This window comes from Pseudomassariella vexata (genome assembly GCF_002105095.1).
Source record: "Pseudomassariella vexata strain CBS 129021 chromosome Unknown BCR38scaffold_16, whole genome shotgun sequence".
In the NCBI taxonomy this organism is placed as follows: domain Eukaryota; kingdom Fungi; phylum Ascomycota; class Sordariomycetes; order Amphisphaeriales; family Pseudomassariaceae; genus Pseudomassariella; species Pseudomassariella vexata.
In genome coordinates this window covers 254,604-280,791 of record NW_024467971.1, presented here as the reverse complement: position 1 = coordinate 280,791, position 26,188 = coordinate 254,604, and the positions used below count along the sequence as shown (strand labels likewise).

The 26,188-nt window shown below is 51.1% G+C and overlaps 12 protein-coding genes across 12 annotated transcripts; 6 read left to right on the top strand and 6 right to left on the bottom strand.

Annotated features, from left to right (window-relative positions):
• Window positions 1-976: 976 nt before the first annotated feature.
• Window positions 977-1,623, top strand: BCR38DRAFT_527493 (uncharacterized protein; the record flags this gene model as incomplete). The annotated part of the gene is made up of 2 exons (XM_040865395.1): window positions 977-1,562; window positions 1,616-1,623. A coding segment is annotated over one exon (321 nt), but the record flags the coding sequence as incomplete, so codon positions are not given.
• Window positions 1,624-2,429: 806 nt separating this feature from the next.
• BCR38DRAFT_460808 (MFS transporter) lies at window positions 2,430-3,149 on the bottom strand (the record flags this gene model as incomplete). Its single annotated transcript, XM_040862458.1, has 2 exons — window positions 2,430-2,528; window positions 2,559-3,149. The coding sequence occupies 2 exons, from the start codon at window positions 3,147-3,149 to the stop codon at window positions 2,430-2,432; spliced, it is 690 nt and encodes a 229-aa protein (XP_040711376.1).
• Window positions 3,150-7,017: 3,868 nt separating this feature from the next.
• Window positions 7,018-7,608, top strand: BCR38DRAFT_489377 (uncharacterized protein; the record flags this gene model as incomplete). Its single annotated transcript, XM_040864387.1, has 1 exon — window positions 7,018-7,608. One exon carries the CDS (start codon window positions 7,018-7,020, stop codon window positions 7,606-7,608), a length of 591 nt encoding a protein of 196 aa, XP_040711375.1.
• Window positions 7,609-8,144: 536 nt separating this feature from the next.
• On the bottom strand, window positions 8,145-8,515 carry BCR38DRAFT_447341 (uncharacterized protein; the record flags this gene model as incomplete). Its single annotated transcript, XM_040861144.1, has 2 exons — window positions 8,145-8,167; window positions 8,214-8,515. One exon carries the CDS (start codon window positions 8,510-8,512, stop codon window positions 8,258-8,260), a length of 255 nt encoding a protein of 84 aa, XP_040711374.1. The 3' UTR covers window positions 8,145-8,167; window positions 8,214-8,257.
• BCR38DRAFT_447339 (uncharacterized protein) lies at window positions 8,329-8,769 on the bottom strand. Its single transcript, XM_040861143.1, has one exon. The coding sequence runs from the start codon at window positions 8,725-8,727 to the stop codon at window positions 8,518-8,520; it is 210 nt and encodes a 69-aa protein (XP_040711373.1). The 5' UTR covers window positions 8,728-8,769; the 3' UTR covers window positions 8,329-8,517.
• Window positions 8,770-12,066: 3,297 nt separating this feature from the next.
• Window positions 12,067-13,191, top strand: BCR38DRAFT_447330 (uncharacterized protein; the record flags this gene model as incomplete). Its single annotated transcript, XM_040861142.1, has 3 exons — window positions 12,067-12,620; window positions 12,678-13,022; window positions 13,143-13,191. 3 exons carry the CDS (start codon window positions 12,067-12,069, stop codon window positions 13,189-13,191), a joined length of 948 nt encoding a protein of 315 aa, XP_040711372.1.
• Window positions 13,192-13,256: 65 nt separating this feature from the next.
• BCR38DRAFT_460807 (uncharacterized protein) lies at window positions 13,257-15,487 on the top strand (the record flags this gene model as incomplete). The annotated part of the gene is made up of 4 exons (XM_040862457.1): window positions 13,257-13,259; window positions 14,209-14,476; window positions 14,537-14,872; window positions 14,946-15,487. 4 exons carry the CDS (start codon window positions 13,257-13,259, stop codon window positions 15,485-15,487), a joined length of 1,149 nt encoding a protein of 382 aa, XP_040711371.1.
• Window positions 15,488-15,843: 356 nt separating this feature from the next.
• On the bottom strand, window positions 15,844-18,600 carry BCR38DRAFT_500126 (fungal-specific transcription factor domain-containing protein; the record flags this gene model as incomplete). Its single annotated transcript, XM_040864811.1, has 8 exons — window positions 15,844-16,269; window positions 16,373-16,446; window positions 16,534-17,237; window positions 17,341-17,636; window positions 17,705-17,924; window positions 17,993-18,218; window positions 18,306-18,366; window positions 18,538-18,600. 8 exons carry the CDS (start codon window positions 18,598-18,600, stop codon window positions 15,844-15,846), a joined length of 2,070 nt encoding a protein of 689 aa, XP_040711370.1.
• Window positions 18,601-19,330: 730 nt separating this feature from the next.
• Window positions 19,331-20,384, bottom strand: BCR38DRAFT_500122 (elongation factor 1-gamma; the record flags this gene model as incomplete). Its single annotated transcript, XM_040864810.1, has 5 exons — window positions 20,201-20,384; window positions 19,984-20,144; window positions 19,852-19,918; window positions 19,538-19,769; window positions 19,331-19,465 (listed from the first exon to the last, which is right to left on the bottom strand). The coding sequence occupies exons 1-5, from the start codon at window positions 20,275-20,277 to the stop codon at window positions 19,331-19,333; spliced, it is 672 nt and encodes a 223-aa protein (XP_040711369.1). The 5' UTR covers window positions 20,278-20,384.
• A 345-nt stretch (window positions 20,385-20,729) lies between these two features.
• Window positions 20,730-21,815, top strand: BCR38DRAFT_460804 (6-phosphogluconate dehydrogenase; the record flags this gene model as incomplete). The annotated part of the gene is made up of 4 exons (XM_040862456.1): window positions 20,730-20,744; window positions 20,838-20,942; window positions 21,004-21,160; window positions 21,226-21,815. 4 exons carry the CDS (start codon window positions 20,730-20,732, stop codon window positions 21,813-21,815), a joined length of 867 nt encoding a protein of 288 aa, XP_040711368.1.
• A 540-nt stretch (window positions 21,816-22,355) lies between these two features.
• Window positions 22,356-24,134, bottom strand: BCR38DRAFT_353046 (major facilitator superfamily domain-containing protein; the record flags this gene model as incomplete). Its single annotated transcript, XM_040856749.1, has 5 exons — window positions 22,356-23,270; window positions 23,331-23,384; window positions 23,443-23,665; window positions 23,742-23,896; window positions 23,970-24,134. 5 exons carry the CDS (start codon window positions 24,132-24,134, stop codon window positions 22,356-22,358), a joined length of 1,512 nt encoding a protein of 503 aa, XP_040711367.1.
• An 812-nt stretch (window positions 24,135-24,946) lies between these two features.
• Window positions 24,947-26,080, top strand: BCR38DRAFT_413311 (uncharacterized protein; the record flags this gene model as incomplete). The annotated part of the gene is made up of 1 exon (XM_040858822.1): window positions 24,947-26,080. The coding sequence occupies one exon, from the start codon at window positions 24,947-24,949 to the stop codon at window positions 26,078-26,080; it is 1,134 nt and encodes a 377-aa protein (XP_040711366.1).
• Between the last annotated feature and the right edge of the window lie 108 nt (window positions 26,081-26,188).

Genomic DNA, 26,188 nt, shown 5'->3' with positions numbered 1-26,188 from the left:
GTTGAAAACTGCAGAATGCATTCCATGATATGCACCATCTCACTACCCAATTCAGATTCCTTTCCCAATCTAGCATAAACTCATGGTGAAAGTCCAAAGTCTCCTGGATGCATGCATTTTTACGTATGCTAGCCATGCCATGAAGGCTACCCTGGAGAATAAAGGTTAGGATTGGAAGTCGATCTCAACCATACACGATACAATGCAGTGTACAGGGAAAGATTCGGTTGCGAGACGATCGAAGGACTGTTAGCCTCTGCTTCCTTGTTGGCTCGCCTGCTAGGGGATGAATTGTGTACTCGGAGCATCGATAGACTCGGCCATGAGCTTCGAAGTGTGACTAACGACATCAGTCGCAACAAAGAAATCTTGCGGTCGAAGATGGAGCGCAAATTAGAGGATCTTGCCATTAAACGAGAAGAGCTGCTTCGTCTTGAGGAACAGGCTGTGGAACACGTGATTCAAGAAGATACCGCATACATGTCATTCGCAGCTGCAGGCTTGCAAACAGTATGGAAAGACTCTGAGACCCACATATTATCTGAGGGGCCTTCGACAGAGGATATTTCCAGGAAAAGAGCAGTGGAAGCGGAAGATGGAATCACCAAGGTATGACACGGTGGTTCTATACCATTCCTCAGATATCAACTTTATGACAACTTGCAAGCTGACTTCGATTCGTTCTACCCTACCGCTCTGTCAAGTGGAGCTGGAGGAGGATTTACTTCCTCCCCCGCGATGCATTATAACCGACTTCCGAACCGCTAAAAAGCTCAAGGGCTTCATCAGGTAGTTCTGTAGTTGAATCATATTCCACGTCAACTGGACCGGTTGCGTGGACAAATGAGGATGCTGATATAGACATGACCATCTCGCAGCTTTCTCAGAGAATACAGAGTGCGATCAACACTCTGACCCCTGTAACGACATCCTCAACCACGACAGCCAAGTCGTCGACCCTGCCAGTCTGGAGTAGATCCCTTTGTTCACGACTACAGACATAGTGGATCGTATCAGAATTCTGTGCGGCCAATATGCTGCCACCACAGAGGCGAAGCAGTACACCCCGCACCTCACCCCTTCCTTCGGAAAAGCCCTTTTCCTCGCCAACTCGGCGCCCATCAAAGCGACTGTCGACCTAACGATTCAGCTGGCCAGCCGCCTGTACTTCGGCTATCTGCCGGCGAGTTGGGAGACGGTCTCGACGGCACATTTCCACTTGGGCCGTCCGGAGATCGTTCAGGTGGTTCGCAAGTCGGTCGTTGAATTCTGCGACGCCGCGCTCGACAGCCGATGATGCGGGCGGCGCGGGAGTGCAACGCGTAGATCGTCAAGGGCACCGAGGGTCGGAACTACTTCCGACTCATGGACGTGCTCGAGCTGATGAGCCAGGAGCAAGAGCAAGAGGAGGTCCCCGAACTGTTCTCCGACCCCGTGTGGAAGAGGGGCTACCCGCGGCTGATCATGCAGACGATGATCGAGACGAAGCTGGCCCAGGATCCGGGCTACACGATGGAGGACCCGGAGTCTGTGTGGATGAGTTATACGGTGAATGACGATTAGTGAGTATTCTCTCGGCCAGCACAGCATAACTATGTTGCTAACAATCTGTCAGTATGGAGGTGTGTTTCGTCAGCCCTCGAAGGGGTGCCGAGAGCTTCCAAACCGCGTTGAATCGTGCGGCAGATATTGTAAAGACTATCATTCGGGCCAAGTAGGAGCAATTGCAGAAGGACAGGTCATCATTGGCAATGCGAGGGTTCTGGCAGTTGTGATACGTGACCCCATGGGAGGTTGCCCTATAGCTAGAGATAAGATAGATAAGAGCTATAAAAGAGCTCTGCCAGGCCAGAATAGCTGACCTGGCCATCCTTTCCCAATACAACAATTCACACCCCATATGCACTCGCATCAGTCTGGTATCCCAAGCCAGGCAGGGAAGTAGAGGTTTTGGACCGGATGAATGGGCCGTGCGATGTGAAAACGTACGGTTACTTCGGGCCAGCTCTTCTGATCGCCAGTCGCCAATTGCCATACCAAAGATAGATAAACACTCCAAATATTGATGGAACCTGGCATTTGACTCTTCTCAAAAGGTGACGTATTTCCTAGCTATTTATGCAAAGTCGCTTTCTAAGCGGGTAGCTAAGGCAGGCCGGAAAAGGCATAATCTAGACCAGTGACTCGAGGAAAGGCCTTTTCCTCTGGTATTAGAACAAGGCCGTTAAAATACCCCTATAGGCTGAGTTTCCCTTTTGGCATAGCAACTGGCTCTGTGCCTTGTTGAGGGTCACAGTCACTTTGGGCATGCACAGCTAGCACGTGTCTTGCCACGTGAAAATGCATATAACGAAGTAGACAATCGCCCTCGTCTCCTGACGAGATTGTTATCAATAGTACATTCATTATATCTGTATCTGTGTTGGCCTCTAGCAGACTGGTTTCTCTGAGACCTCTGTCGCCGGAGCTTCAGTACTCTGACTCTTCGGGTCGGGCAGTTGTCGCCACTCCATTGCCCAGCTTACGATCTAAGCAAGAGCTGGAGTAGAAAGGCCCACCCGGAACACCTTTCTCAAAGCAGAATTAAATGCATCAATAACTGCATCCATCAGCTGTGGAGGAACAATCTCCCTGAATGTCCTTCCACCGGCCGCCACTACGGCTGCACTATCGATTCCCTCTACCCTACTAAGATTCCGTAGAAGCCTATCAGTGAAGATATTCTGCCCAACGCTAGGAGCCAAAGCGCCTCCAAGCATCTGGAAAAACATGACCATTACGAGGGCCGTCGGGATATCAGCCTTTTTGAGGACGACCTGAACCGCCAGTATCGGCATCTGGCTACACATCCCGTAGCCAACCCCGGCCACGGTCTGGAACCCTATCAACTTTCCACGCGGACTGTCGGGGCGGATGAGTTGAAACAGACCACCTCCAGCGGCCAGGACAGGGGCGCCGATCCACATCAACGGTACATAGTATCCAGACTTCGACGAGAACCAGCTAGCGCAGATCGTGCCGAGGCTGTTAGACACAATCGACGGGAGTAGATTGATACCCGACTCTCTTGCAGTAGTATTCCTGACCGACTGGAAGTATATAGGCCAAAAGTACGATTGCAGTACTATCGCTACCTGGATAAGTATCATGAAGCCACATAACGCAGATATGGTACGACTTTGGAAGATGTGAAGAGGAACAGTAGAGCTAGAACAATATTAGCAAGCATGTCGGGTATTCTTTATGCAAGTGTAGATCAAATTAACTAACCTTTCTTTACCTCGTACTTGTAAGCCCAAGAAGGAAACCAAGAGTAGGCCGAATCCGATCAGGCAGCCGAACACCCTCGGGTTAGACCATGGATAGACGGTGCCACCCTATTGTAAAGCCAGGTTCAAGCACGATGTTACACCAAGAAGTATAGTGGCGCCCGGAACGTCGAGTTAGCGTATCTTCTGTAGCTATGGCAGTCCTCCTTTTACTATTGGTGGAGGTTTCCTCAAGGTGAACCAAATCAGAGCTAGTCCTACAGCTCCGAAAGCTGAAAACCGTCAGTTAGCGATAGTCAGGAAGAGAAGGTGTTTTTTCATCGACAGACTTACGGAGATTGATCCAGAACACAAAGCGCCAAGTAAGTACCTTACTATCGGTTATAGCACCACCTACGCGTAGTTGTCGGACCTTCAAGGCTACTCCGTCAAGACTGCTAAGTCAAAGGAGAAAAGTAAAGCCGCAAACCGTACGAAGTATGGGTCAATATGACCTCTACCCATTGAACCACACAAGTCCTGGCTGTGGGGCAGGCATCAGTCATTTCTACCTATATAAGGCCCCTATGGCCGCCCTTCACTTCTCTCAGGACTCTCCAGAGATCATGACACTTTCAATACAAGACCATTTGCCCACAATCCAATAGTAGTCCTACGGCAGATCCAATACTAAACATACCTATGATAATAGGCGACAGTTTCGCTTACATTTTCAAAGCGATACAGTATGACAGAATAGTGATTATTCCGCAACGCCGAAGGTCTCGGCAAGGTTCCTAGGGGTCTGGTTTGACCGCAAATTAATGTGGCACGCCCATACCGAGCGGGTTAAATCAAAAATGGCGACTCAGAAGCTAGCCCTAACAAAGCTAGTGAACATGGTGTGGGGCTGCGATCTCATACGGCGAGACTACTGTACACGTCGGTTATTCGCAGCGCGATCGCCTTCGGGGCGGCTGCGTGGCACACTATAAGCGAGGAACCAGCGGGACCAGCTAAGAGCCTAGTCGGGATACAGAATGAGTGCCTCCGAATAGTCTGTGGCGCCTACAAAGCGACACCGGTCCGACACCTAGAAATAGAGGCAGCTATCCCGCCACTATACCTATATCTCAGTGCCCGGGCGGCGAAATTTGAAGAACGGCGACGGAATAACGGCAAAAGGAGCCTGCTTCGGAGCGCGAGCGCGAGAGCGTCACACATACTCCGACAGGATACGCCGGCGAGACGGAAGCGGACGTCACAATCGCTCAGACCAGCGGGGTACACGATAGAGAAGGAGGCTAGGGGCTCCGAGTGGATATGCAAGGCGAAGGAAGTCCCGGCCGCCCTCCTAGACCACTGGGAGAAGAGATGGCTCTCCGGGGCAGCACAACACGACCGCCAGCGACGCGCTATCGCCGAGGAGCCGGAGGGCCCCTCGATGCGAATGCCGAAACAGGGCAAGTACTCCGACCTAAACCGACCGGAGGTGTCAGAGAACAGAATGCCATAGGCACCGGTGGGTGTCAGGACACTGAACGCAAGACACTGGTGGGGCGCCGGAGGGGTGTTTCGGACAAAAGACTCCCGAGTCATGATTACAATCTATGTGAAGCTTTGGGATGACGAGAGTCAAGATCCTTGGCATCGCCGACCCTGCTGTTATGCCGGGTCCAAGCGGCGGCCTAGCTATCTATATAAGGACCATCTCGAAGTAGGATAGGGAAGGAGCAGAGATCAATGCATCACCGTGGGCACCCCTACCTGAGACCGCCAGTGACCACCCGGTGCTACGTAGGAGGGACACCCGTTACTCCCCATCACTCTGTACTATTGCCTTCGGCCTAGCCGTACCCTGACAGGAGGCGTCTACCCTATGCCAGATCAGGACCGGAAAAATAGGACTATTGGCTTTCTTATTTAAGATAGGAGCCTTCGGTGTGTACTCGCCGCTATGCCGCTGTGGAGAGGCCCCCGAGACGGCAGAGCACGTAATCCTCTTTTGCGGCCTGCTGGAAGAATCGAGAGAGCGCCTGCGGGCCACTATCGCACCATGGCCGCTGCATACACGTAGAGACCTGGCAACGGCGACGGGGAAACCAGTAGTCAGCGGGACTATCACAAGGTGGCTACTCAGGACTGGCCGGATAGCGCTTAGGCCCGGATAATATCGATCTTCTCAGGGGGACTTTGTTAGTAGGGTAGTATTGTCGAGTGCTAGCACGAAGCAAACGGACATAAAGGCCAGGGTCAACGAGGCGAGAGCCTATCCATGCATGAACCCAGTTGCACGCTGCTCTTCACTTTGCTGGTTATCGTTTTTTTCTGCAGGCACTTCAGCAGGACGAGAAGTTTCGGCTGTAATGCTCGTCATGCTTGTTGATAAGGTGGAGTTTACGATAGGAAACACAACCGGACGTGATGAATAAGGGTTTTGGCAATTGACGTAGAGTCGGGAGAGGGTCTACAATAGGGTTTCAAGTTCCCGCAACAAATATAAAATGATTGCGGGGAGGGGGGGTGCCCAACGGCTGACCATGCCGCGAAGAGATTGCGACTGTTAGCTCACACTGACATGGACCCTCGATCAGGTATGGGTACGGAAAGTGGGATGCCCCTTGGCTCCGTGCCACCCCGCCATTTTAGCACCCGCCTGCGGGCCGGCTACCGTTTCTTTCCGGCTGGTTTGTGGTACATAGTAATCTCCACCCCCGGTGAGGCGTTTGCGCGGCTTCTGCCCCGGTTGGTTATATCTTACGCAGTCCCCTGCTTTAAAGCCTAGTACCCCAGACAAGGCCCCTTGACATGACCAATTGAAGCAGGCATTTGGAGCAGGAAATGGACAAGAAATACGGTGTGTTTGTTATTCCTTCCTTTCTTGGCCGCACGGCTGGCAGTCTCGTGGCGCCCGGACTGGAGACGTTTTCGCTGTCGTCGTCGTTTGTTTTCTCTAAATTATGTCAGCTAAAACCTGCGCTAAGGTACATAAGCGATAGAGTGGCGGGATTGACCGATCCTTTGGAGCCACCATCTGTCGAATATCACGTGTGTCCAACCAAGTAGTCAGAAGTGCGTAAGATTGTATATGAATGAGGTGTATTGTTTCCTGTCCTCTCGAACTCCCGTTGCTCTGTCTTTTATAGATTCTTTAGAACATATCGGAGGTACATTGTTCAGGTATCTGACCCCTAAGTGGACAGTAACTTTGGTGTTACTTTTGAGAAAAGGGGTTCCTTTTAGTCTTCTCCAGTGCCATATCATTTCTGAACCTAGGAACCAGGTGCCCTATCTGACACCATCCTATATATAGAGGTTTAGCCGTTTGTGGTTACTCGGCCGTTGATGCTTAACGTTCTGGCATGATGGTACATGTATTCCCAGCTGTGTGGGACATGCGGCCAGGGCCAATGGGGCGAGCGCAACCGTATAGAAGCTCCAACAACCAACTGCATATGCGGAAGGAGGTGAGGGGCTCCCGTTCAGGTCATGTAAAATCGAAAGTAAAGAGTGGCAATGATTGTAGATGTTGCGCGGCCTGCCCTTCCCTTTCCTCGTCTCTTGTCTTGTATATAGCTGTATGTTCTGTTCAAGGAGGAATGCAGAATGTTGACCACCCCAACAACCGAGTTTATAACTGTTCGATTCCATCAGACCGAAATTCTCAAAAAAAAAAGGACGAATGAGAAAGTGTTTTCTTTTTCCCCTCGCCCACCGGATCAGGAAGATGATGAAAACGAAACGATCAGCGTGTGACAGATGCCACGCAATGAAAATGCAGTGCAAGACGGATGGTTCCGGTGGGCATTGCGCTCGTTGCCGGAACGCCAACCTATTTTGCAAACATAGCGAACCCGGCAGGCCAGGGAGGACTGTCACCAGATCTGGCAATGTGATAGACCCGAACAGTGCAGCTGCTGTCGACTTGACAGTATCCGCCATATCAACACCAACGCTGAGCCGTACGACAGCTGACGAAGGCACCTGGAGCCAGAGTACGCTCACCGAATACGGTGCAGTTGAAAGGTCCGTTTACCTCAGGGAGGACCACATCGGTACCTGCACAAAGGATGGCTTCCTGGATTCCTTTCCAGGTAGCCCATACCTGCCTCTGGATACGACGGAGTCGCTCGGCCCATCAGATTGGTTATGGAACATATCTGAAGCTGAGGTGCGTCCAAAAAGCACAATCGGTGACAATCAGCAAGTTCATCAAGGTGCTCCGGGCGAAATGGGAGTTGCTGCAGACCCAAACCTCCCCTCTGCCACCTCCAGGACGAACACGACTTTACCGGTCGATCGAAACTACATGGAAATACTCCAATATGCGACCATTGCAGATCAAGAGATCGAGTCTTAGATACCCTGGGCGTTAGCGTAAGAAGAAGCAGTATCCCAGCATTACTCCCAAGGGCAAAGGAGCCAGTCGTGGGCCTAGACATGAAGAAGTTATTCTACAGCCTCTAGTTGTAGCTGAGGATCTTTGTATGATGGGGGGAAATAGAACTATCATGTTACGATACAAAGAGCGGTACCTGTATACTAGGGAAATAGAATCGTAGTCGAAGTACTATCTATTTCTGGATAGAGATAAAAGGGAAAAGGTGAGTCTTCCTGGTGGAAACTAGGACAAGTTCTATTGATCAGGATAATATAGGGTAATGTCTCGAGATACGATCCAAAGCCCATCCCCTTTTTATGATCTGGCCCTTCTATGAATCTATTCTCATGGTCTAAAGCTGGTTACTAATTGTCGGGCTACGAGGTCCGTTTAAGTTAGAAGTACTGTCATTATCTGCCACCATTTTGACTGCAGCAAGTCTGCAGTGCAGGATCACCAAGAAGCCTGGACGAGATACTATCTCAAGGGTACCTAGGCACCGGTACCCCTATGATGATTAATGTGTTTACGTATCATGGTGCGTGGTCCAAGCATATCATGCTAGCAGCTAATAAAAACACCAGCAAATAGACACTCTAGATATCAGGGGACTTAGCCCTTCAAATAGCTACTGCACTAAGGAGAAACTGTGCCGACTCACAGGATATGAATGTGCCAGTGACGTGTAATAAATATATGGTCTGATTAAGGTGATGTGGTCACCATCTAAACCGAGCCGGTGTTGAATCTCAACGCCCGAGAAAATGCACGATAAATGTAGGCTATAAGGAAAATTCAAGACCAACAAGTTGAGTAATAACGGGTTAACCAGAACACAAGTAAAGAAAGTCCAACAGCTCATAATTACAGAGCAAAAGGACATGCATTCTAGATGCTCCAATCTTCTATGATGGCTTGAGTCGACAGAGTATTTGGATGCTCTGGCCCTAGGACTCGTTTCTGAGCCTGCGCACAGCCCTGCATTAACACTAAAGCATCTGCCTGTCGACCTTGAGCTTTCCAAGTTAAAGCGAGGTTGGCCATGCTCGTAAGTGTATCGGGATGGTCCGCCCCGAGCTTCGTTTTGCTCGTCTCCATCACCTGCACCACCAGCTCCTCGGCCTCCTCCCACCGGCCCTGGTTCCTGTACGTCGACGCTAGGTTGGCCATGCTCGTAAGTGTATCGGGATGGTCCGCCCCGAGCTTCGTTTTGCTCGTCTCCATCACCTGCACGTCCAGCTCCTCGGCCTCCTCCCACCGGCCCTGGTTCCTGTACGTCGACGCTAGGTTGGCCATGCTAGTAAGTGTAGAGGGATGGTCCGCCCCGAGCTTCGTCTTGCGAGTCTCCATCACCTGCACCTCCAGCTCCTCGGCCTCCTCCCACCGGCCCTGGTTCCTGTACGTCGACGCTAGGTTGGCCATGCTCGTAAGTGTAGAGGGATGGTCCGCCCCGAGCTTCGTCTTGCGAGTCTCCATCACCTGCACCTCCAGCTCCTCGGCCTCCTCCCACCGGCCTTCACTATAAAAAACCCTACTCAACGTGCTCCGTATAAAATCATGTTGCCTCTCCGAATCTGCACCATCATTACCGCAAATTTCGGAAATATGTGGGAGATGCACTATCAAATGTCGACGGAACTCGGGCTGGCGTTCGTCCTCGCTAAGTTGTTGGCACGCTGCTAGTATAAACACTATATACCACCAACCCCATCCTCGAGTTTGTTCGCTTTGTAGTGCCCGCCACTGAACCAGCCTGTGCATGATGACGCCACGCCATTCACCGTCCACAAGCTGCAGCAGGCTATAGCGGAGCAGTACGTCGCGCCTCTGCCGGTATGGGAAACTGTCCCATTCACCGCTTTTAGATAAGAAAAGTTTTCGAAGCTCTGTAGGTATTCCTTCGACGAGCTCATCATCGACGAAAGCGCAGCCAAGAGCTGCTAGTCGAAACATCTCATCCTGAACAATAGTGCCCTTGAAGTGTGCAAGAAACGTTAAAAGCAAATTAGGCTGTAGTATTGGGTTCTCTCTCGTAATTCTTTGGAGTGTCGTGTCCCATACCGTCCACACTGTCTTCTCCGTTGGCAAAAGTCCCCGAAAACTATCCATTTGCAAGAGCTCGTCGCAATGCGTGTCGTAGTCTGCTAGATACTGCGTCAGAGCACCCTCACGATCAGGGTCGTTGCCAATATAGGCGCCTGCAAGGTCAATAGCAAGTGCTAGGTATCCAAGCTTTTGCGCCATCTTATCGCAGCTGTTTTGGATTTCTCCGGGTGCTGAGACTACATCCAGCTTGAGATGTTGGAGAAGAAGTCTCCTTCCTTCTAGCGGCGACATGATATCGACTTTAAGCTGCTCGCACCCCCCGGAAACTAGCTTTTGGCTCAAGGTGTTCTGACTAGTAATAATAATTTTTCCTCTTCCCCCTTTTGGAATTATCTTCTGAATTCCCCAGCGGAGGTCATCGGCATTATCAACGATACACAGCCATTCATCATCAGGCTCCATTCTGTCGCGGAGCCATCGGAGCACCGCCTGGACAGCCTCCGCATCAGCGAGAGCAGAGCCTTGCCTCTTATTCTGTTCTTCTGGGAGACCCAGCTCTGCAGCACATCTTTTGAAGCTCGATCGGACCGCCTCCTCATCTGTCGCATCAATCCACAAAATTGGGTTATAACGATCTCGATAATGTTCCGCGTACTTTAGCGCCAGCTGGGATTTACCAGCACCACCTAGTCCGTGAATGGTAACCCCATACGGAACACTTGCTTTCTCATGTCGTATCTGCAGCTTTTCCTCAAGTTGTTTCCATAACTCGTCTCGCTGGGTAAACGTTGATACGGTCTCGAGCGGGACGGCGTAGTGGTGATTTACCGACCGAGCTGAAGATGCCGTGATGTTGCGAAGCTTCGATAGGATCATCTTATAGCTTTCGTTTCTCGAACCAAACTTGTTAAGCCCAGAGTGGTCCACGGACAGGCCGATGTTTTCAACATGTGGTCCATCATACGTTGCAGATGACTCACGAACACACTAGATCTCCTGTTAGAATGCTTTCTTCAGCTTAGTAACCTACTTACGAATTGTTGCCATTGGATGAACCATAGTCGAAGAAGTTGCGTCGATCGTTGCTCAAAAAAGTTGAACACCCATAAATCATGTCGAACGATACTGACAAATGTCCTGTGCAAGTCTAGCAATAAAGTCGAATCGTACTCTATTTCGGCTAGGATTGAAGGGTTGGAACCGCGCGGCTGGAGAGCTCGCGCCGCCAGCCGTCCCCATACACTGAAGCTAGACCCACGATGCGGCGTACCTAAGAAGAGGATCGCTTTGATATGTTCGGTAACGTGGCTTGGGCCTCGACGTGCATAGCTTTGAACAAGTGCCTACCATGGTCAGATTTCGCGACTAGAGAAGAGCATTTGCCCACTTACCTGCTTGATCACTAGACCCCCATAACTGTATCCCACGAAAATCAGGTCCCGGCTTCGCTCCTGGAGGCCGGGCCGTCAGCAGCAATCCAAAGTCGTATACATTGTCATTACTCACCTGCTCAGACTCCCGGATCTGCTTGATGTGCTCAAGGAGAACATGGGCAAGATGCGAGAGCCGCGTGTGTATTGCATCCCTCTTCCAGTATGAATCATAGTTATAGAAGAACATGCGGATATCTCGGGTCGCTGTATGCAAATCGTTGGGAAGGAAGTCGCTAACCCAGGTCACATACCGCTCACTATCCGGCAGGGCTTCTTCGGGTGCATCAGACCTCGCTCGCCACGTCGTGTCGGGGTTAGATCCAAGGCCATGGACGAAAACGATACTAGGCGTGTCAGCAATGTTCCAATTAACTAGCGAGGAATCACGCCTACTCTATCCCTCCGGCACGGACAGGTGAACTATGCGGCCCTGCCGGGACGAGCCCAAATCTCGATTTTGGGGCTTGACGGGGGTCGACCCGGGTCGGAATCTTCTTCGTGAGCTGGTCATAAAGGAACGCGATCACAAGAAGAGAGACGAAAAGGTACGTGATCATGTCATAGAATAATGCCATTGAGAGAAAGAGGATGGAGAAAATCGCAGTTGTTTCTTTAGATCCGTCGGCCCCACTTCACTAGAGGGGTCGATCCGGTCAATTGTTGTAAAGGACCAGGTGGGAACAGAGGAGCAGATACGCATAAAATGTACAGAAATAGTTTGTCGATAATCGTGCGATGCAGTTGCAGTACATTAAAGCAAAGTGTAGTACTGTCACTCATTGTTCTCGATGTCGAGGCTGTACCGGCTGCAGCTGACCTGTTTAAGGCAGCCACATACCCGGCGCCGTCCGAGGTGTTGCCGCTTCGTGCCTTGTCGAACACCAATGGGCTCGAAATACAAGGCACCTGCTGCTCACACCCTTACGTTCGCCAACCTCGCTATCGTGCCTGATACACGATGGCTATTTCTACAGGCTCTCAGGCTCCGTTCCCGCAGTCATGTGCTCCGAACAAAGAACTTTTGAAGCATTCTGATATCAGCATACCAACCCCTACACATCTACATGAGAACGATGCACATTATATAGCACATATACCTGGAGATCCCGCAGTTAATCTTCTACTCAACGAGGTCCGCGACTATTTGTCCAATCAACTGGAAACTCCACTCCTGGACGAACTTTACGATCATCTTTGGCTAGTTCCCAGGAAATCCGGCCAAAACATTGACGCGCTCCATAGGCAAAGAGTCAAGGGCCGAAGCATTGTCCCTGCGGAAGACCCTAGACTTCATCTTGTCTGGGGCGGCGACAAAATCTACATAAAGCCCATTCCAGTTTTCCTCCTCGACCATGATTTTTGGACTATGTATCTACACCCTAGGATGGGGGAAACTTCTGCGCCGTATTCCCAAGGACTTTCCCAAGCTGCTACTTCAGCCTTCGACCGCTCGGTTGCACTAGGGTTTTTGCGGTCATATGCGTTGCTCGTACCGCATCGCCTCGACTTCATGTTGGCAAAGGAGTCTTATCTGATCCCTGAGGATGTCGACTGGCTCCTGTGATCAAGTTTCATCCGCCACTTTCGCGACCTCGGAGACGAGAGCGTTGCAAAGCGGTACCACTACGGACAGCTACGTCTCTCGCGACTGGACTGGGCCGTCCGAATATTTCGTCCCCAGCACACCAGCACGATCTGGTTCTGCGAAATTCCTCAGTGGTCTCACACCGATTTCGTGGCGAGAGCGACCCTGCCTTTGCTGTTCGTGTTTGCCAGTGTTTCCCTCGCTCTTTCGTCGATGCAAGTTGCTCTCTCTGTGCCAGGAGATGAGCTATGGCCTCAAGGACTCAGCGAATCTGGAAAACGAGATATGCAACGGGCGTTTTGGATGTTCTCCGTTGTCGTGGTACTATTGTGGGTAGTGGTTTGCACCCTCCTCGTTGGCATCCCACTTATCGGCTTGATTTGGCAAGTTTTATGGGGGTATAGAAATCGGGAAAGGAAATGAAACACAGACGCATCTTAACGCTTTAGGGATTTTGAGGTGACTAACGCCGTCCTGTCTCATCATGTTTGCGCCTGAGTAGTGTGAAGGTCAACCCTCGCAGACTCACTACAACCAGGTGACTTACAGCTGGAACACCTGCCATGGCAGTGTCAGATGGGAAGCCAATCATAACCCTTGTAGGAGCCCCGCCAAGCGTGGATGACTTAGTCGCGCTCCCTCAAACCTAAGTTGTCATCTTCTTTCCTTCGCTCCTTAGAGTAGAATCTTCGTCGATAGCACCTAATCGAGGTCTCTACCAATGCGATGCAACCCAGGTCGTGACAGACGTACACTTAATTTTGGATCAGATTGAAGCGCATGTAATGCTAGAATCATATCACTTTCATTCCAAGAACCAACCATAGTTATGTGGTGAAAAACCGCAGGTCAAAGTGGTAGCGTACGAAAATCTGCCGAAGTGTGCAATTGGACCGTGGACTACGTTAACTATTATATACCTACTTTATGTCTACTAGAATTGTAGTATAACTCTAGTAAATATAACTATCCGGCAGATTGTATAGTTTGTTATCTACTGCGGTTATTAGGTAGATATATGCCTTATGTAGGAGGGTGTGTGTTTTGGTAGGCGTCCATGGGGTAGTTTGTCCTATAACAGAGGACTAGTGGCACACAGTCCACTGGCGGAGCCCTAGTTACTCCGTAACAATGTACACTAGTTAGATAGGTAACATTCTACCGTTACACCTGACGGAGGTTAACTTAGCTCAATCAACATCACAATCCTCCATGATCCTATAACTAGCGACACCCCGCGTGGAACTAATGATGGAAAGATAGCGAAACTCACGCCATAGTATCCAATAGTCATGCTATTGCCCGGTGGCGGAGAAGGCTTTAGAATTTGAGGCATATATCTCACGACTATTCCGCAATACAACTTTTTGAAAGTGGACTTGCTTGAAAGTAGTAGAACGATAGCAGAATCGACATCGCACCATTCCACCAAGTTTCTCCATCATTTCCCTATCAGCAACCGAGTCTGTAACTCACGTTACAGAAAACATCAAGGAGAAGGAATTTCCATCCAAGGAGGAAAAGACTGAGGCAAGCAATAGTAGCAACGGCGGTACCGCTAAACATGACTCCAACGGCAACACCGAGTCGAAGAAACCCGCAGATGACACCCCAAAGCTCGAGACGGGACATAAAGAGCCGCTCAAACTAAGCGGAGCTCTCGACCAATTCGAATCCTTCGATGTAACCCCGGTGATCGGAAAGGAGTTCGTCCATGTGAACCTCGCGGAGTGGCTCCGGGCTCCCAATTCTGAAGAGCTGATCCGCGATCTGGCTATCACAAGTAAGTCTTGTCCTCATACATGCTAGTTCTGAGATACTAACACCACTTTCTCATCCTCAGTCTCTCAGCGCGGTGTCTTCTTCTTCCGCAAACAAGACAATATCGACGATAACCTCCAAAAGGAACTCGTGCAGCGACTTGGAGAATATTCGGGCAAACCCCAGACATCCAAGCTGCACATCCACCCAGTGAACAACGCTGCTCGCGAGGACGGCGGAAAAGACGATGAGATTAGCGTCATCTCGTCGGTGGGCGCTAAGAAGATCTACTCGGACCGGTTTCTCACCTCTTGGAAACAGAGCCAGAAAAGCCAGTGGCACTCAGACATCACCTTTGAGCCGATTCCAAGCGACTATGCTTTGTTGAGGTTGACCCAGCTGCCTAAAACCGGTGGTGGTATGTGACGATACTCTCGATAAATGACGGTTAATCACACTGGTGTGTATGCTATACTGACACATCCACGCAGACACCCTTTGGGCATCAGGCTACGAACTCTACGACCGCATCTCCCCACCCCTGCGCTCCTTTCTTGGCACTCTAACGGCCTACTACGCCCAACCAGGCTTCAAAGCCGCCGCAGACCGCAACGGCTTCCCGCTGGACTCCGCCCCCCGCGGCGCCCCCGAGAACACCGGTGACGTTCTCGAGGCCATCCACCCCGTGATCCGCACCAACCCCGTCACAGGCTGGAACAGCGTTTTTGCCGTCGGCCACCACGTGCAGTACATCCACGGGCTCCGTGAGGAGGAGTCGCTACATTTCCTTAACTGGTTCGTGCAGCTAATTGTCGAGAACCATGACTTGCAGGTGCGGAATAAGTGGAAGGTTGTGAATGATTTGGCGATTTGGGATAATCGCAGCGTGTACCATGCAGATACCCCGGATTATGTGCATGAGGGGGGACTGGGGGAGAGGTCAGGTTCAAGGGCTGTGAGTTTGGGGGAGAGGCTGTATTTTGATCCCGAGGGTGGGAGTCGCAGGGAGGCATTGGCTAAGGCGAGGGGTTGAGGACGAGGCCTGAGATAGGGCTACGAAGCATGGTACGAGATATATGAGTTCATTGTGCAACACGTGTCGCACGGGGAAGATAATTTTACCATAATATAGATCCAAATAACCTCATGTATCAATACCAATGTGGAAATGCCGTCGTTTTGGTTTCAGTAACCTCCCCTGGATCAAGTCCACATTTGCTAATGCATGTTGGAAAAGGGCTATAACTAAACCCGCGGCGGATCCTATCACTGTATAACCATCTATGAGCCTGGTACTCAAGAATTATTCCGTCCCTCATGAAACACCAAAATGAGGATCTCACGAAAATGGGGCAACAGTGATCTTCATCCATGCATTCTTTCATTGATTCACTTATCCAAACCCGAAACCCCATACGCCTCCACTGCCTTCTGCACATTCTCCTCCATAACCGCGGCCACCCACTTTCCCACAGGCCACGTCGTCCTCGTCTTGAGCGTAGCAACAACCCATTCCAAAAACCCGACCTCGCTTCTCGCTATTTCCCGCGGCGGCTGCATCTCACTGTCAAGCTGGTTGCCTATACCGGACATTATGGCGTCCAACACAAACGCGCATGGCCGGGAGCGCGCGCTTCTGTGTTTGGTGTTGTGACTGGAGCTGCTGCACGCTTCGATCATGGTCAGCCGCACGAGGCGCCAGCCCACGAGGCAGATTTTGAAGCCGAGAAGGCTGGTGAAGGGGCTCTCGAGACTGGGGTGTGTGGTAGATTTGGTGGGGTTGAGGATTTCGAGGGCGAGTTCGAGGTCGTTGAGCTATTGAGAGAGTGTGAGTGATTGGTTATTTGACAGTTACGACCGCTAGATGTTCTCGCTTTCACAGAGAGAGAAGGGGAGAGGGGATAAATGTATGGCTTACAATGCGGAATACATCCCTGTCTTCGTAAATATCTCTTTTCTCCTTGCTTCTTGGTGTGGCTAGATGTCCGGCCGCTAATCAGGAAACATTACGTGTCAGCAAAAAGATTAGGCTCTACTTTTTCTCGGGGCGAAAAGTAATTACGCATGGATAAGACTTACTTGCAATCGCCAACGGCAAATTCGACTCAACAATCCCACTAACCAACAACGAGTCCGGGTGCGATAACGTAATCGAAGTATAATACCACAACAACCAAAACGAATGCCACAGCGGTGCGCTGCTCCCCGAATCAGGAAACGCATCCATGCGATGGAAGTCAAACAAGCTAAATACCGGCTTTTGGTTCCGCGGCACCAGCTCCGCAATAGCCCTCAGCGCCTGCGAGATTTGCGCATGCTGCTTGTCTGTCAGCACCGAAAGACTCCTCCTTTGCGCCTTGGGCCGCTCCAGGAGACAACTCGCGTGCGTTAGTTCCCGGGCCATCATCTGTAGCTGCATAACAAGTATAACAGCAGCGAAAGGGGATGCCCAAAGGAGGCGCAGTTTGCGGGGCTGTTTTTGCTTTTGTGGCTGCTGCTGCTCCCCCTTTTCGGACTGCTGCGGTTGTTGGAGGAGTGTCTGCGAGGCTTCGTAGAATAGGCCTTGTGATGGAGGGGTCTCGTAGCTGTACGCTTGGTCGTCGTGGTCGTCGAAGGAGCGAAATTGCCGCTTTTGGCAGGTGGACCACTCTTCGGCTGATTTAGCGAGCCAGACGTCCTCGCAGCAGGGGAGGTCGTGCTTAATTTCGAGAGAGGAGAGCATGGGCCGGACGTTGCAGAGGATGGAGAGTTGGGAGTCGAGGAGGTAGAGGATGTATATGCATCTATGGATTCATTAGCGAGCTTTCCAGTTTCACGCCCTCTGCAAATATGTTTTGTGGGTGGTTGTGTGCCGGTCTTGGGTATGGCACTTGAACAAGTACTGACCTTTTCCTTGACTCGTACTTAACGAATTCTTGCCACCTCGCCTCCAACGAGTCCGCGTCGTTTACTTCCCAGTCTTCGTCGCCGATAGATGCATCCATGGCCGAGCCGGCGTCGTTCATCTCGTCAGATCCCGTGTGGGTCATCTGCAGCATACGAATAGCATCCACCAGATCGCGATGGATGCGCTGTGCCTGGAGGAAGTGCCAATCATCACCTCCGTAGAGTCCCAAATACTCGAGCAGGAGGAATGTCTGGAGCACCCATGTTTCTTGGTGCCGGGACCGGTTTTGTTCAACCTAGACAATGTCAGACGTACACTTTAATAACATAAGATCCCGAAAGGGAAATATATATCCTTACTCACATAATTTCGTAAAGACTGCAGGGTTGACTGGAACGTAGCTTTCCGCCATGACTCGTCGTGTTCCGCCGTTTGACAGTACAGACTCCCAATGCAGCGTATGACGTTCAACAAAGGCACCTGCGCCGACACGACATGAAAGGAGCCCTCGTGAAGAAGAGGAAAATTGGGAAGAAACCCAGTGAGAAAGGCATCAATGCATGGGTCGCTTAGAATGAAAGTGCTGTTGTCAGGTCTGTAAGCCACTATTCGGCGGCAGAGGGTAGATATGGCTAGATGAAAGTAACTTACCCGGGCCGCTGCTCTCCAGGAGTCGGAACGGGAACGGTTTGTTGCATTGACTCGTACGGGCCGCCTAGGATATCAGCCGGCCCCGCAGACGCAGCCAGTAAGTCGAACCAAGCTTCGCTGTTTGCATTGGGTAGAACCATGGTAGGTGCCACCGCCGGCACTGCAGCAGCGGGAACTTTGGAGGAGACATGACAGTTCTCGACGTGCCTCTTTCTCAGGTCACTATCTGGTTGTTAGTCTGATAGCTCCGGGGGTATACGACGGGACTTGGGACTAGATGTGGACAAGGGTGGACAACATATGAAGCACATACCTCCGAGCAAACCTAGCTTCACATTGGTCACAAGGGAAATTCCGGTTGCGTCCCTTGTGGTCTAGTTGGAAATCAATCATCAGTGTCGGCCCAAGTAAGTGTTCGGGCACCAGGCTTGAGTCTACTCACGGGTATTGATGTGTCGTTTGAGGTTTTCCTATCCAGTTAGCCAAGGCCCCGGGAAAACACTATCGTGCGGAGAGACAAGGATGGGCTGACTGGGAGCGCTTACCTGACGAGTAAATGCTCTATCGCACGATGTACATTTGAACGGGCGAGGCGTCAGACCATCCATAGCTGCAGAATCCCTGGAGAGCTTGTCTCTTTCCCAAAGTGACGAGCACCGACTGCTCCAAGGAGCAGCAGCTCATGAGCGTGAGGGGCACATATTGCGAGAATGATAAGCATTCCCGGCTGCCTTGGCCGCATCGGCATTGTCCACCACACGAAAGTGGAGTATCCTACGATAAGATACTCTTGGCATATCTATACTAGGCTATTAGTCTACCCCATACGGGTTTAAACGGGTCTGTCCTTTGACAAGGGCTATGCCGGCCGGGCCGCACCAAATTGTGGGGTGTTGTATTATAAACCGAAAGTGGCAATTGGCCGGCATCTAACCTGTTTTTAAGGGGTGATGAAATACTTTTATTTTGATATATATGTCTCCCAGAATATGAAGTCTTCGTTGTATGAATACACACGCAAGGCATGGAGACACGGAAATGTTCACTCCATACGTGACGTTTGTTGGGGAATGACGGCAAGTTAGAGCAGTTGAGAACTAGAGTAAGGATTGTAGACCACAACTTGCCCCTGTCTTTCTGTGTTCTCACCACTGCAGCAACTTGATGTCTAGCGTGTTTGTCCATAGAGATGATACTTCTTATCTGCGAGGTTCGAACTGTATAAACCAAAGCAACGTGGGTACGTATAAATACAGTGTATTACATAGTCGAATCTGGTGATATTCATGCATCTCATAAATATTGTATTGTCTCTAGAAATAACAAAAGCCAGCCCGCCTAACTCGGCTTGCCACCAACCTCATCCAAAACGTATGGCTCGCCATCAATCTTCTTCCAAATGTCATCACTCTTAATGCGCATGTACCACTGATGTATAGCCGGGTGCGCAGCAGCCCACTTCTTTGCAAACACCTAATCGCACGGTCAATGAGTTATTCCTGTCATATCACATCTAAAGTGACAAAGGGGGCGACTGCGACTCACAAATTGGTACCCCCGAGCAATAGCAGCAATCATAAACAAATCCGCAATAGTCAGCTGGTCGCCGACGAGGAACTGCTTCCCCGTCAACGCCTTCTCGACGACGCTGACCATGCCTTCGCTGTTCTTCTCGGCCGCGGCGAGGATTTCGGGCGAGGAGGGGCTCTTGCCGATGACGGGGTTGATCCAGGCCATGATGGGGGGAAGGAGTTCACTGTTGGCGAATGATGCCCACCTGGAACGCACGTAAGCTTTCTGAGCATTTGGGGGATCAAAAGATGCAAAAGTGCACATGATATGTATCATCGGACACGTACTTCAGGATTGTCGCTTCTTCCTCCAAGGTTGAGCCGAGCAATTTTGTGTTGGGGTCTTGCTTGGCGACTAGAGTCATGCAGTTAGTACAGTCCGAACAGGCAAATAAGAGGGTTTGGGGACATTGAACTCACGATATATGGACACCGGGATGCACTCAAACAGCGTGAAGCCACGGGGTCGTTCCAATGCCGGCACCTTTCCGGGCGGGAACTTGGACAGGTAATCCTCGCCGACGCCGCCCTTGCTGGAGTCGACCTTGATGGGCCATACTTCGACGTATTCCACATCGAGCCTTTTGGCGCAGGTGTATCAGAGAGTGTTTGCACGAGAATTTGGACTCGGACTTACTTGTTGTACTCGGCAATGTAGAGACACTGCGTGGCGCGGGGCGCCTTGGGGTACCAGTAAAGCTTTCCGAAGCTCATATTGGCGGTGACTGATGCAACTGGTGGGGGGTTTCAAAGGACTAAGAGATTGAGAGAGGTTGGATGGAGGTTGGACACTGAGTGGTTAATAAGTTGATGGCTTTGAATGCGCGACTGGAAGATATGATATAATCTTGAACGTATTCGCCAAGCTTATTATATGGCATATACGCTGCTCTTATCTTGATCACTATCTAGTCAAGCAACTATCTGTTGCTGTGAGCAAGTGGAGCAGGAACCCGAATCGTATTAGGCGTAGTGGAGCTCAGGCAAAGCCGCATGAACTCCGATAGTTAGAGGTTCCGATGCCCGTTCAGTATTGACTTTGTTTACTTGTTTCAAAGCAAACGTCGATTGATAAATACCAGATATCAGCCCTGTACAGATAGTGTAGTCGTCCGAGACAACGATAGTATCCCTAGATTTAGTGTGGTTCTGTTCTTACTTCAAACATGGCTGTGATTCAAGTGGGCTGGATCGGACTCGGTTCCATGGGCATCGGCATGTCCAAGAACCTCCAAAAACATCTGTCTAACTCAAATTCTCCCGCATTGATATAGACCAATCGGACGCTATCGCGTGGAGACTCACTAAAGTCACTGGGTGCCGTTTCAGCCAACACGGTTGCTGAAGTTGCGAGCAAGAGCGACATTATCTTCTCGTGTGTAAGCTGTCCAGATCCCACAAGCCGCTCGTAGTTTGAGAGCTTACTGCAGGGGCCATCAGGTAAGCAATGATGCTGTTCTACAAGACGTCGCCAAGGATATTATTGCGTCTGGGAGTATCGAGGGGAAGGTATACGTTGACTGCTCAACCGTACATCCGGACACGTCTGTCGATGTAGGCAAGCAGATTTTGCAAGCTGGTGGACAGTTCGTGGCAGGTATATTGGCCCCCCCTTTTCACCTTCGAGCTGGAATTCAGAACACACCTAACCCATCAGTCCAGCTCCCGTATTCGGCGCAGCCGCCATGGCCGAGGCTGGAAAACTCATATTCGTGATTGCCGGGCCCGAAGAAGCCAAGTCCAAAATGGCACCATACCTCAAAGATGTGATGGGCCGATCCGTCATGGACATGGGCTCAGACGTGTCCAAGTCCAGTCTTCTCAAGATCGCCGGAAATATCTGTGTTATCTCCTTCATGGAGGTCATCTCCGAAGCGCACGTCTTTGCGGAGAAGACCGGCCTTGGTTGTGCGACGCTCGAAAATATGCTGGGGAACATGTTTGGGCCCGTAGTGGAGAGTTATTCCAAGCGTATCACTACGGGGGCGTATGCGCCGGCGCCGGATGGCAAGGCCGGATTTGATGTCAGGCTAGCCGTAAAGGATGCTAAGCATGCGTTGAATTGTGCCAAGACCGCGGGGACGAGATTGGAGGTTAGTGAGGTTGCTTTAAGGCATATGGAAGAGGCAATGGCATCTTCGGAACTAGACGGGAGGCCGCTAGATAGCAGTTCGATGTATGGAGCGATACGGAAAGAGGCGGGCATGGACTTTTTCTCGGACGTTTGTAAACAAATGGATAGTGCAAAGTAGATGCGTGAACATATTCTGGGACGAAAACATGCCAGTCAGATTCATGTAAGAAAGGAGAGGGAAAACGCGTGTAAGATAGCGGCAAGAACAAACTAATGCAAGGCTTGACAAGTATCTGGAACTCGTTGTTATAATTACAGGTTTGCCATACGGGCCTCCCTATCAACTTCCGTTCAATGCAAGTCGAGCACCTTTCTCCTTTTGAGGGAAATATCTGGTCGCCATACTATCCACCGAAAGTCCGGCCCCACCTGCCTGGAGCCATTTCAGCTCAACGGAACAAGATGAGCTGCTGCACCTCAATCGAGAGTGCCACTGTTGATGGCATGAATACGTATGCTTTCCATTTTCACATCACCGCAGCTTTCACTTGCCTTACGTCACACACAGAAGTATAGCAGTTCACAACAATTTTCAAGGAAGATATCAAAGTCAAGCACTTTCCATGTCGCAATGCAAACCTACTCAGAGCCTTTGTGATAGTGAAACCGAAACTGCATCATAAATCCTGCCAGTGCGGCGGAAAAGTTGTATGTCCTTTCAGGATTCTCCCCGGTAAGAGGCAGCCTCCCCACGACTGTCCAAGTCCTTCGTGGCAACTTTCTTGATATCATCCCCATTCCCCTCGTCCCAGACCTCTCCCTCGAATACCTGGATCTCACGACTCGTCTCCCTTTTGTGCAGATACATGATTACCACAACGAGCACACACTGGGCAATGTTGTTCGCCATAACCCAGTACCACCCAAACTGGAATCTCGGCGCAGACGGGGTCGGGAACGTGACGATGTTGAGACCCGCCAACAGGGCCTGCCCAATGGCATTCATCGACGCCACTGTAACCGCGCGCTCCTCAGCCGATTTGAACGTCACCTCCGACGCCCAAGCCATGAAAAGCGGGTTCAGCGCGCCTCCGAGACCAGCGACGTAAAAGGCGAAGAACTTGAGACCGACTGGGATGTTCCACACAGCCATGCAGATGCTCCCCACGGTCATAAATCCGCAGATGAAAATAGACGGCAACCAGCGCTTCCCCGTAGCATCAGCCCAGTAGCAACAAGTCAGCGCCGTGACGATAGAAACAGCCGACTGGCCCGTAGGCAAGTTGTTAATCTGGCTGATTGAGTACACATCGCTGTGTGCCTTGAGGTACAGATTGAAAGGCTGGCCATTGGTGATCATGGACTGGTTGAAGACGTAGTAAAGCGCCACGAAGGCGAACCAGTGCCAGCTGCGGAAGATCTTGGCGAAGGTCTCGGTCGTAAGCTTGATCTTGGGGGCTTTGGCACCGCCTTCATTGACGCGACGGCGGGCGAGGGCGATTTGGTCCGCGGTGAGAAGCCAGGAGGGGTTTTCGGAGTCTGGACGGGCGGGGAAGACGACAGCGCCGAGGATGGCGACGGGGAGGGTGATGCAGCCGCAGATTATGAAGAGCCATCTCCAGCCTGCAAGACCCTGTTTTTTATATAATTAGGGGCGTTATTAAACAGGATAAGCAGTGCGGATTGGACATACGTTTACTCCGTTAAGGTTGGTATAGCATGCGGTTTGGAAGTATCCCGCAAACATCTAAGAGAAAGGTCAGCTTTCGGGCTTCGGTCTCGTCGGCTCGAGCACAGCCACTCACAGTACCAAGGGGTCCGGCCACATAGAACAAACTCAGACGTCTGCCGATCTCGTTCCGTTTGTACCAGCATCCAATACAGTATATCACACCAGGATAAGCAACACACTCGAAAATGCCGCTGAAGAACCGAATGATGTAAACGTGAGAAACCGTCTTGGTGAAAGCCGTCAGAAGTGTGAGAACGCCCCAAAGAATCTCAAAGATGGGGATGAGGACATTGGGTCTGTGAGAACACAAGCAAATCAGTATGATGTCTCGATTGATATGCCGGCGGATAAGGGTAGGTCAGCTGCGCTCACCGGACTCGGGTCAGCAAGATATTGGAGGGAATCATAGCAGCGCAGTAACCTGCTTGGAAGACACCGGTCGTGTATTGCAAGTCATTGCCAACCATGCCAATATCCTCTTTCATGCCGCTGACATAGGCATTTTGGAAGGCCTGAAGGTCGAGGAACTGGAAGAAGAAATGCGTTAGTCAAACGCAAAAATACCATCACGAGGCTAGGCTGGTTCAGGGGCTCGCCTACCTTGGTAAAAAAGGTCAGGCACCCAAATACCAAGATCATAAAGTCGAGTTTCCGAAGTAGGACTTTCTCCTTCTCGGGCGTGCCTCGCTCATACCAGCTCCACTTGTGCCACCATTTCGTCGTCTCGCAGACGGTGACGGGCTCTGTTACAGAAGCACTGGACATGGCCAAGTTTGGCTGCGTCGACTCTAGCGGGCGTGGGTGGAAACTCCCGAAGTGTCGAGAGAATGCTTGGTTTCCAAAGGATGGCTGCAGGGTGGAGGGTGGAGTTGACAACGTCAGCTTTAAGCTAAACAACAACACTGACACCCAAATGAAGTTTGATCATGCGAGAACCGATTGATGAACTAAATTTTCATGGTGCTCAACGGCCTCGTGTTATAAGCCTGCTGAGCTGCGAGAGAATACCAGAACACGCGGGTGACGGCACCGCCGCGGTTCTCATTATCTTCCGGCCCCCAGCTGGCTTTGATAAGCTTATCCCCGTGGGACAGGATTCCCTATAGACAGGATCTACCCTGGAACTAAACCCCCCCCCGGATTGTGAGTGGGGACGCTAAAAGGTGGAGCTCAATATTGTCCACCTTTTAGCGCAATACCAGGTATACCAAGTGACGTTGGCGAAGACAGGTGCTATCAGCATCCCAGGGGTGGAGCAACGTCCACGTAGATGGGATAGAGCCCCCGGAGCAGTTGTGTAAGGTCGCAGGGGATTATGTTTTCCGAGAGTCGCATTTGGAACAAAGGGTAGCATGGTCGAGATTGTCACAGCCCTCCTCATTGACAGATCGGTGCCGTTGCGGAGGAATTGCCCATTGCTACATGTACTTAAAAAGGATCGTGGATATACCGGTGGCTTTGGATTTACTATTCGACCGACAGCTCAACAATTTCGAGTTTTGTTTGCCAAGGCATGAAATAATACCATCCCATATCAGCTGCACACACACCAACACACATACATACAACTTGCCACCATGTCTTCCGTCACCGCAACCACCATCCCGGGAATCCCTAAGTTTGTCCCCTGCGCACCCACAAAGGAGAATCTCGACTGGGTCGACTTGATAAACCTCGACTTCAAGAAATTCGACGACCCCTCAACCCGCCAGGAGCTAGCCAAAGAACTCCTCGATGGCGTCACCAAGCATGGTTTCTTGACCATTTCCAACCACGGCATCTCGAACGAGCTCTACGAGCGTCAAGTCCAGCTCGCCAACACCGTCCTGACCTTGCCCCCCGAAGAAAAGGCCCCATACGAAGCCACCCCCGAAGAAGACGCCAAAGGCCGGTACGTAGGCTTCAAGCCCTCGGGCGAGCTCGGCATCAAGGGCGGCTTCCACAAAGCGCTCGACCACTACAACATCCTGACGTACGACCCGGAGAACCACGCCCACCCGGCGATCCTGCGCCCGCACATGGAGGAAGTCCAACAAGTCATTGCTTTGATCCGGTCACAAGTCCTACGGAAGCTGCTTGTGCTCATCTCCATGATCCTCGGTATCCCGGAAGACCGCATCCTGGAGACCCATGCGCTGGGAAAAGAAAGCACGGAGTACCTGAGGTACATGATTTACAACCCGCGCTCCAACGAGGATAACGACAAGTACCGCGATCTGTATCTCGCGGGACACACCGACTGGGGCTCGTTTACCTTCTTGTTCGCGCAGCCTATTTCGGCGCTGCAGATTTACACCACGGCGGGCGAGTGGAAGTGGGTGCAATACCTACCCCGCTCGCTCGTGGTCAATGTCGGTGAGGCGTTGGAGTTGCTCACCGGGGGGTTGTTCAAGGCAACTATCCATCGGGTTGTGAAGCCGCCGGCAGATCAGGAACGGGAGAAGAGGATTGGGGTTATCTACTTTGCGAGACCCGTGGATGAACAGCGGTTGGAGCCGATTGAGAGTCCGTTGTTGAAGAGGTTGGGCATTGATAAGCCGTTGGATGAGACGGTTTATAACATGGCGGATTACTTGAATGCCCGGAAGCATGGGTACAAGCGGCTGGACTTTGACAACGACCGCCCGAGACAGGATGGGGTGCATGCTGATCCTTTCCATGGCAAGTACATCGACCCTGAGGGCTTCAAGCCCGTGGTTGCGCCTGTGTAAATATGATAATGGAGTAGTGAGATGGGATCCAAGTAATGAGAATACGACTAGTGGGGGCTCTGGGTGGCAATTTTAGGAAGCCAGTCTGTTTCAAATTTTCCGTTTGTT

Bases quoted from the DNA above. Each gene is read 5' to 3' on its own strand.
- BCR38DRAFT_447339 (XM_040861143.1), bottom strand. From the start codon at position 8,727: ATGGAGACGAGCAAAACGAAGCTCGGGGCGGACCATCCCGATACACTT.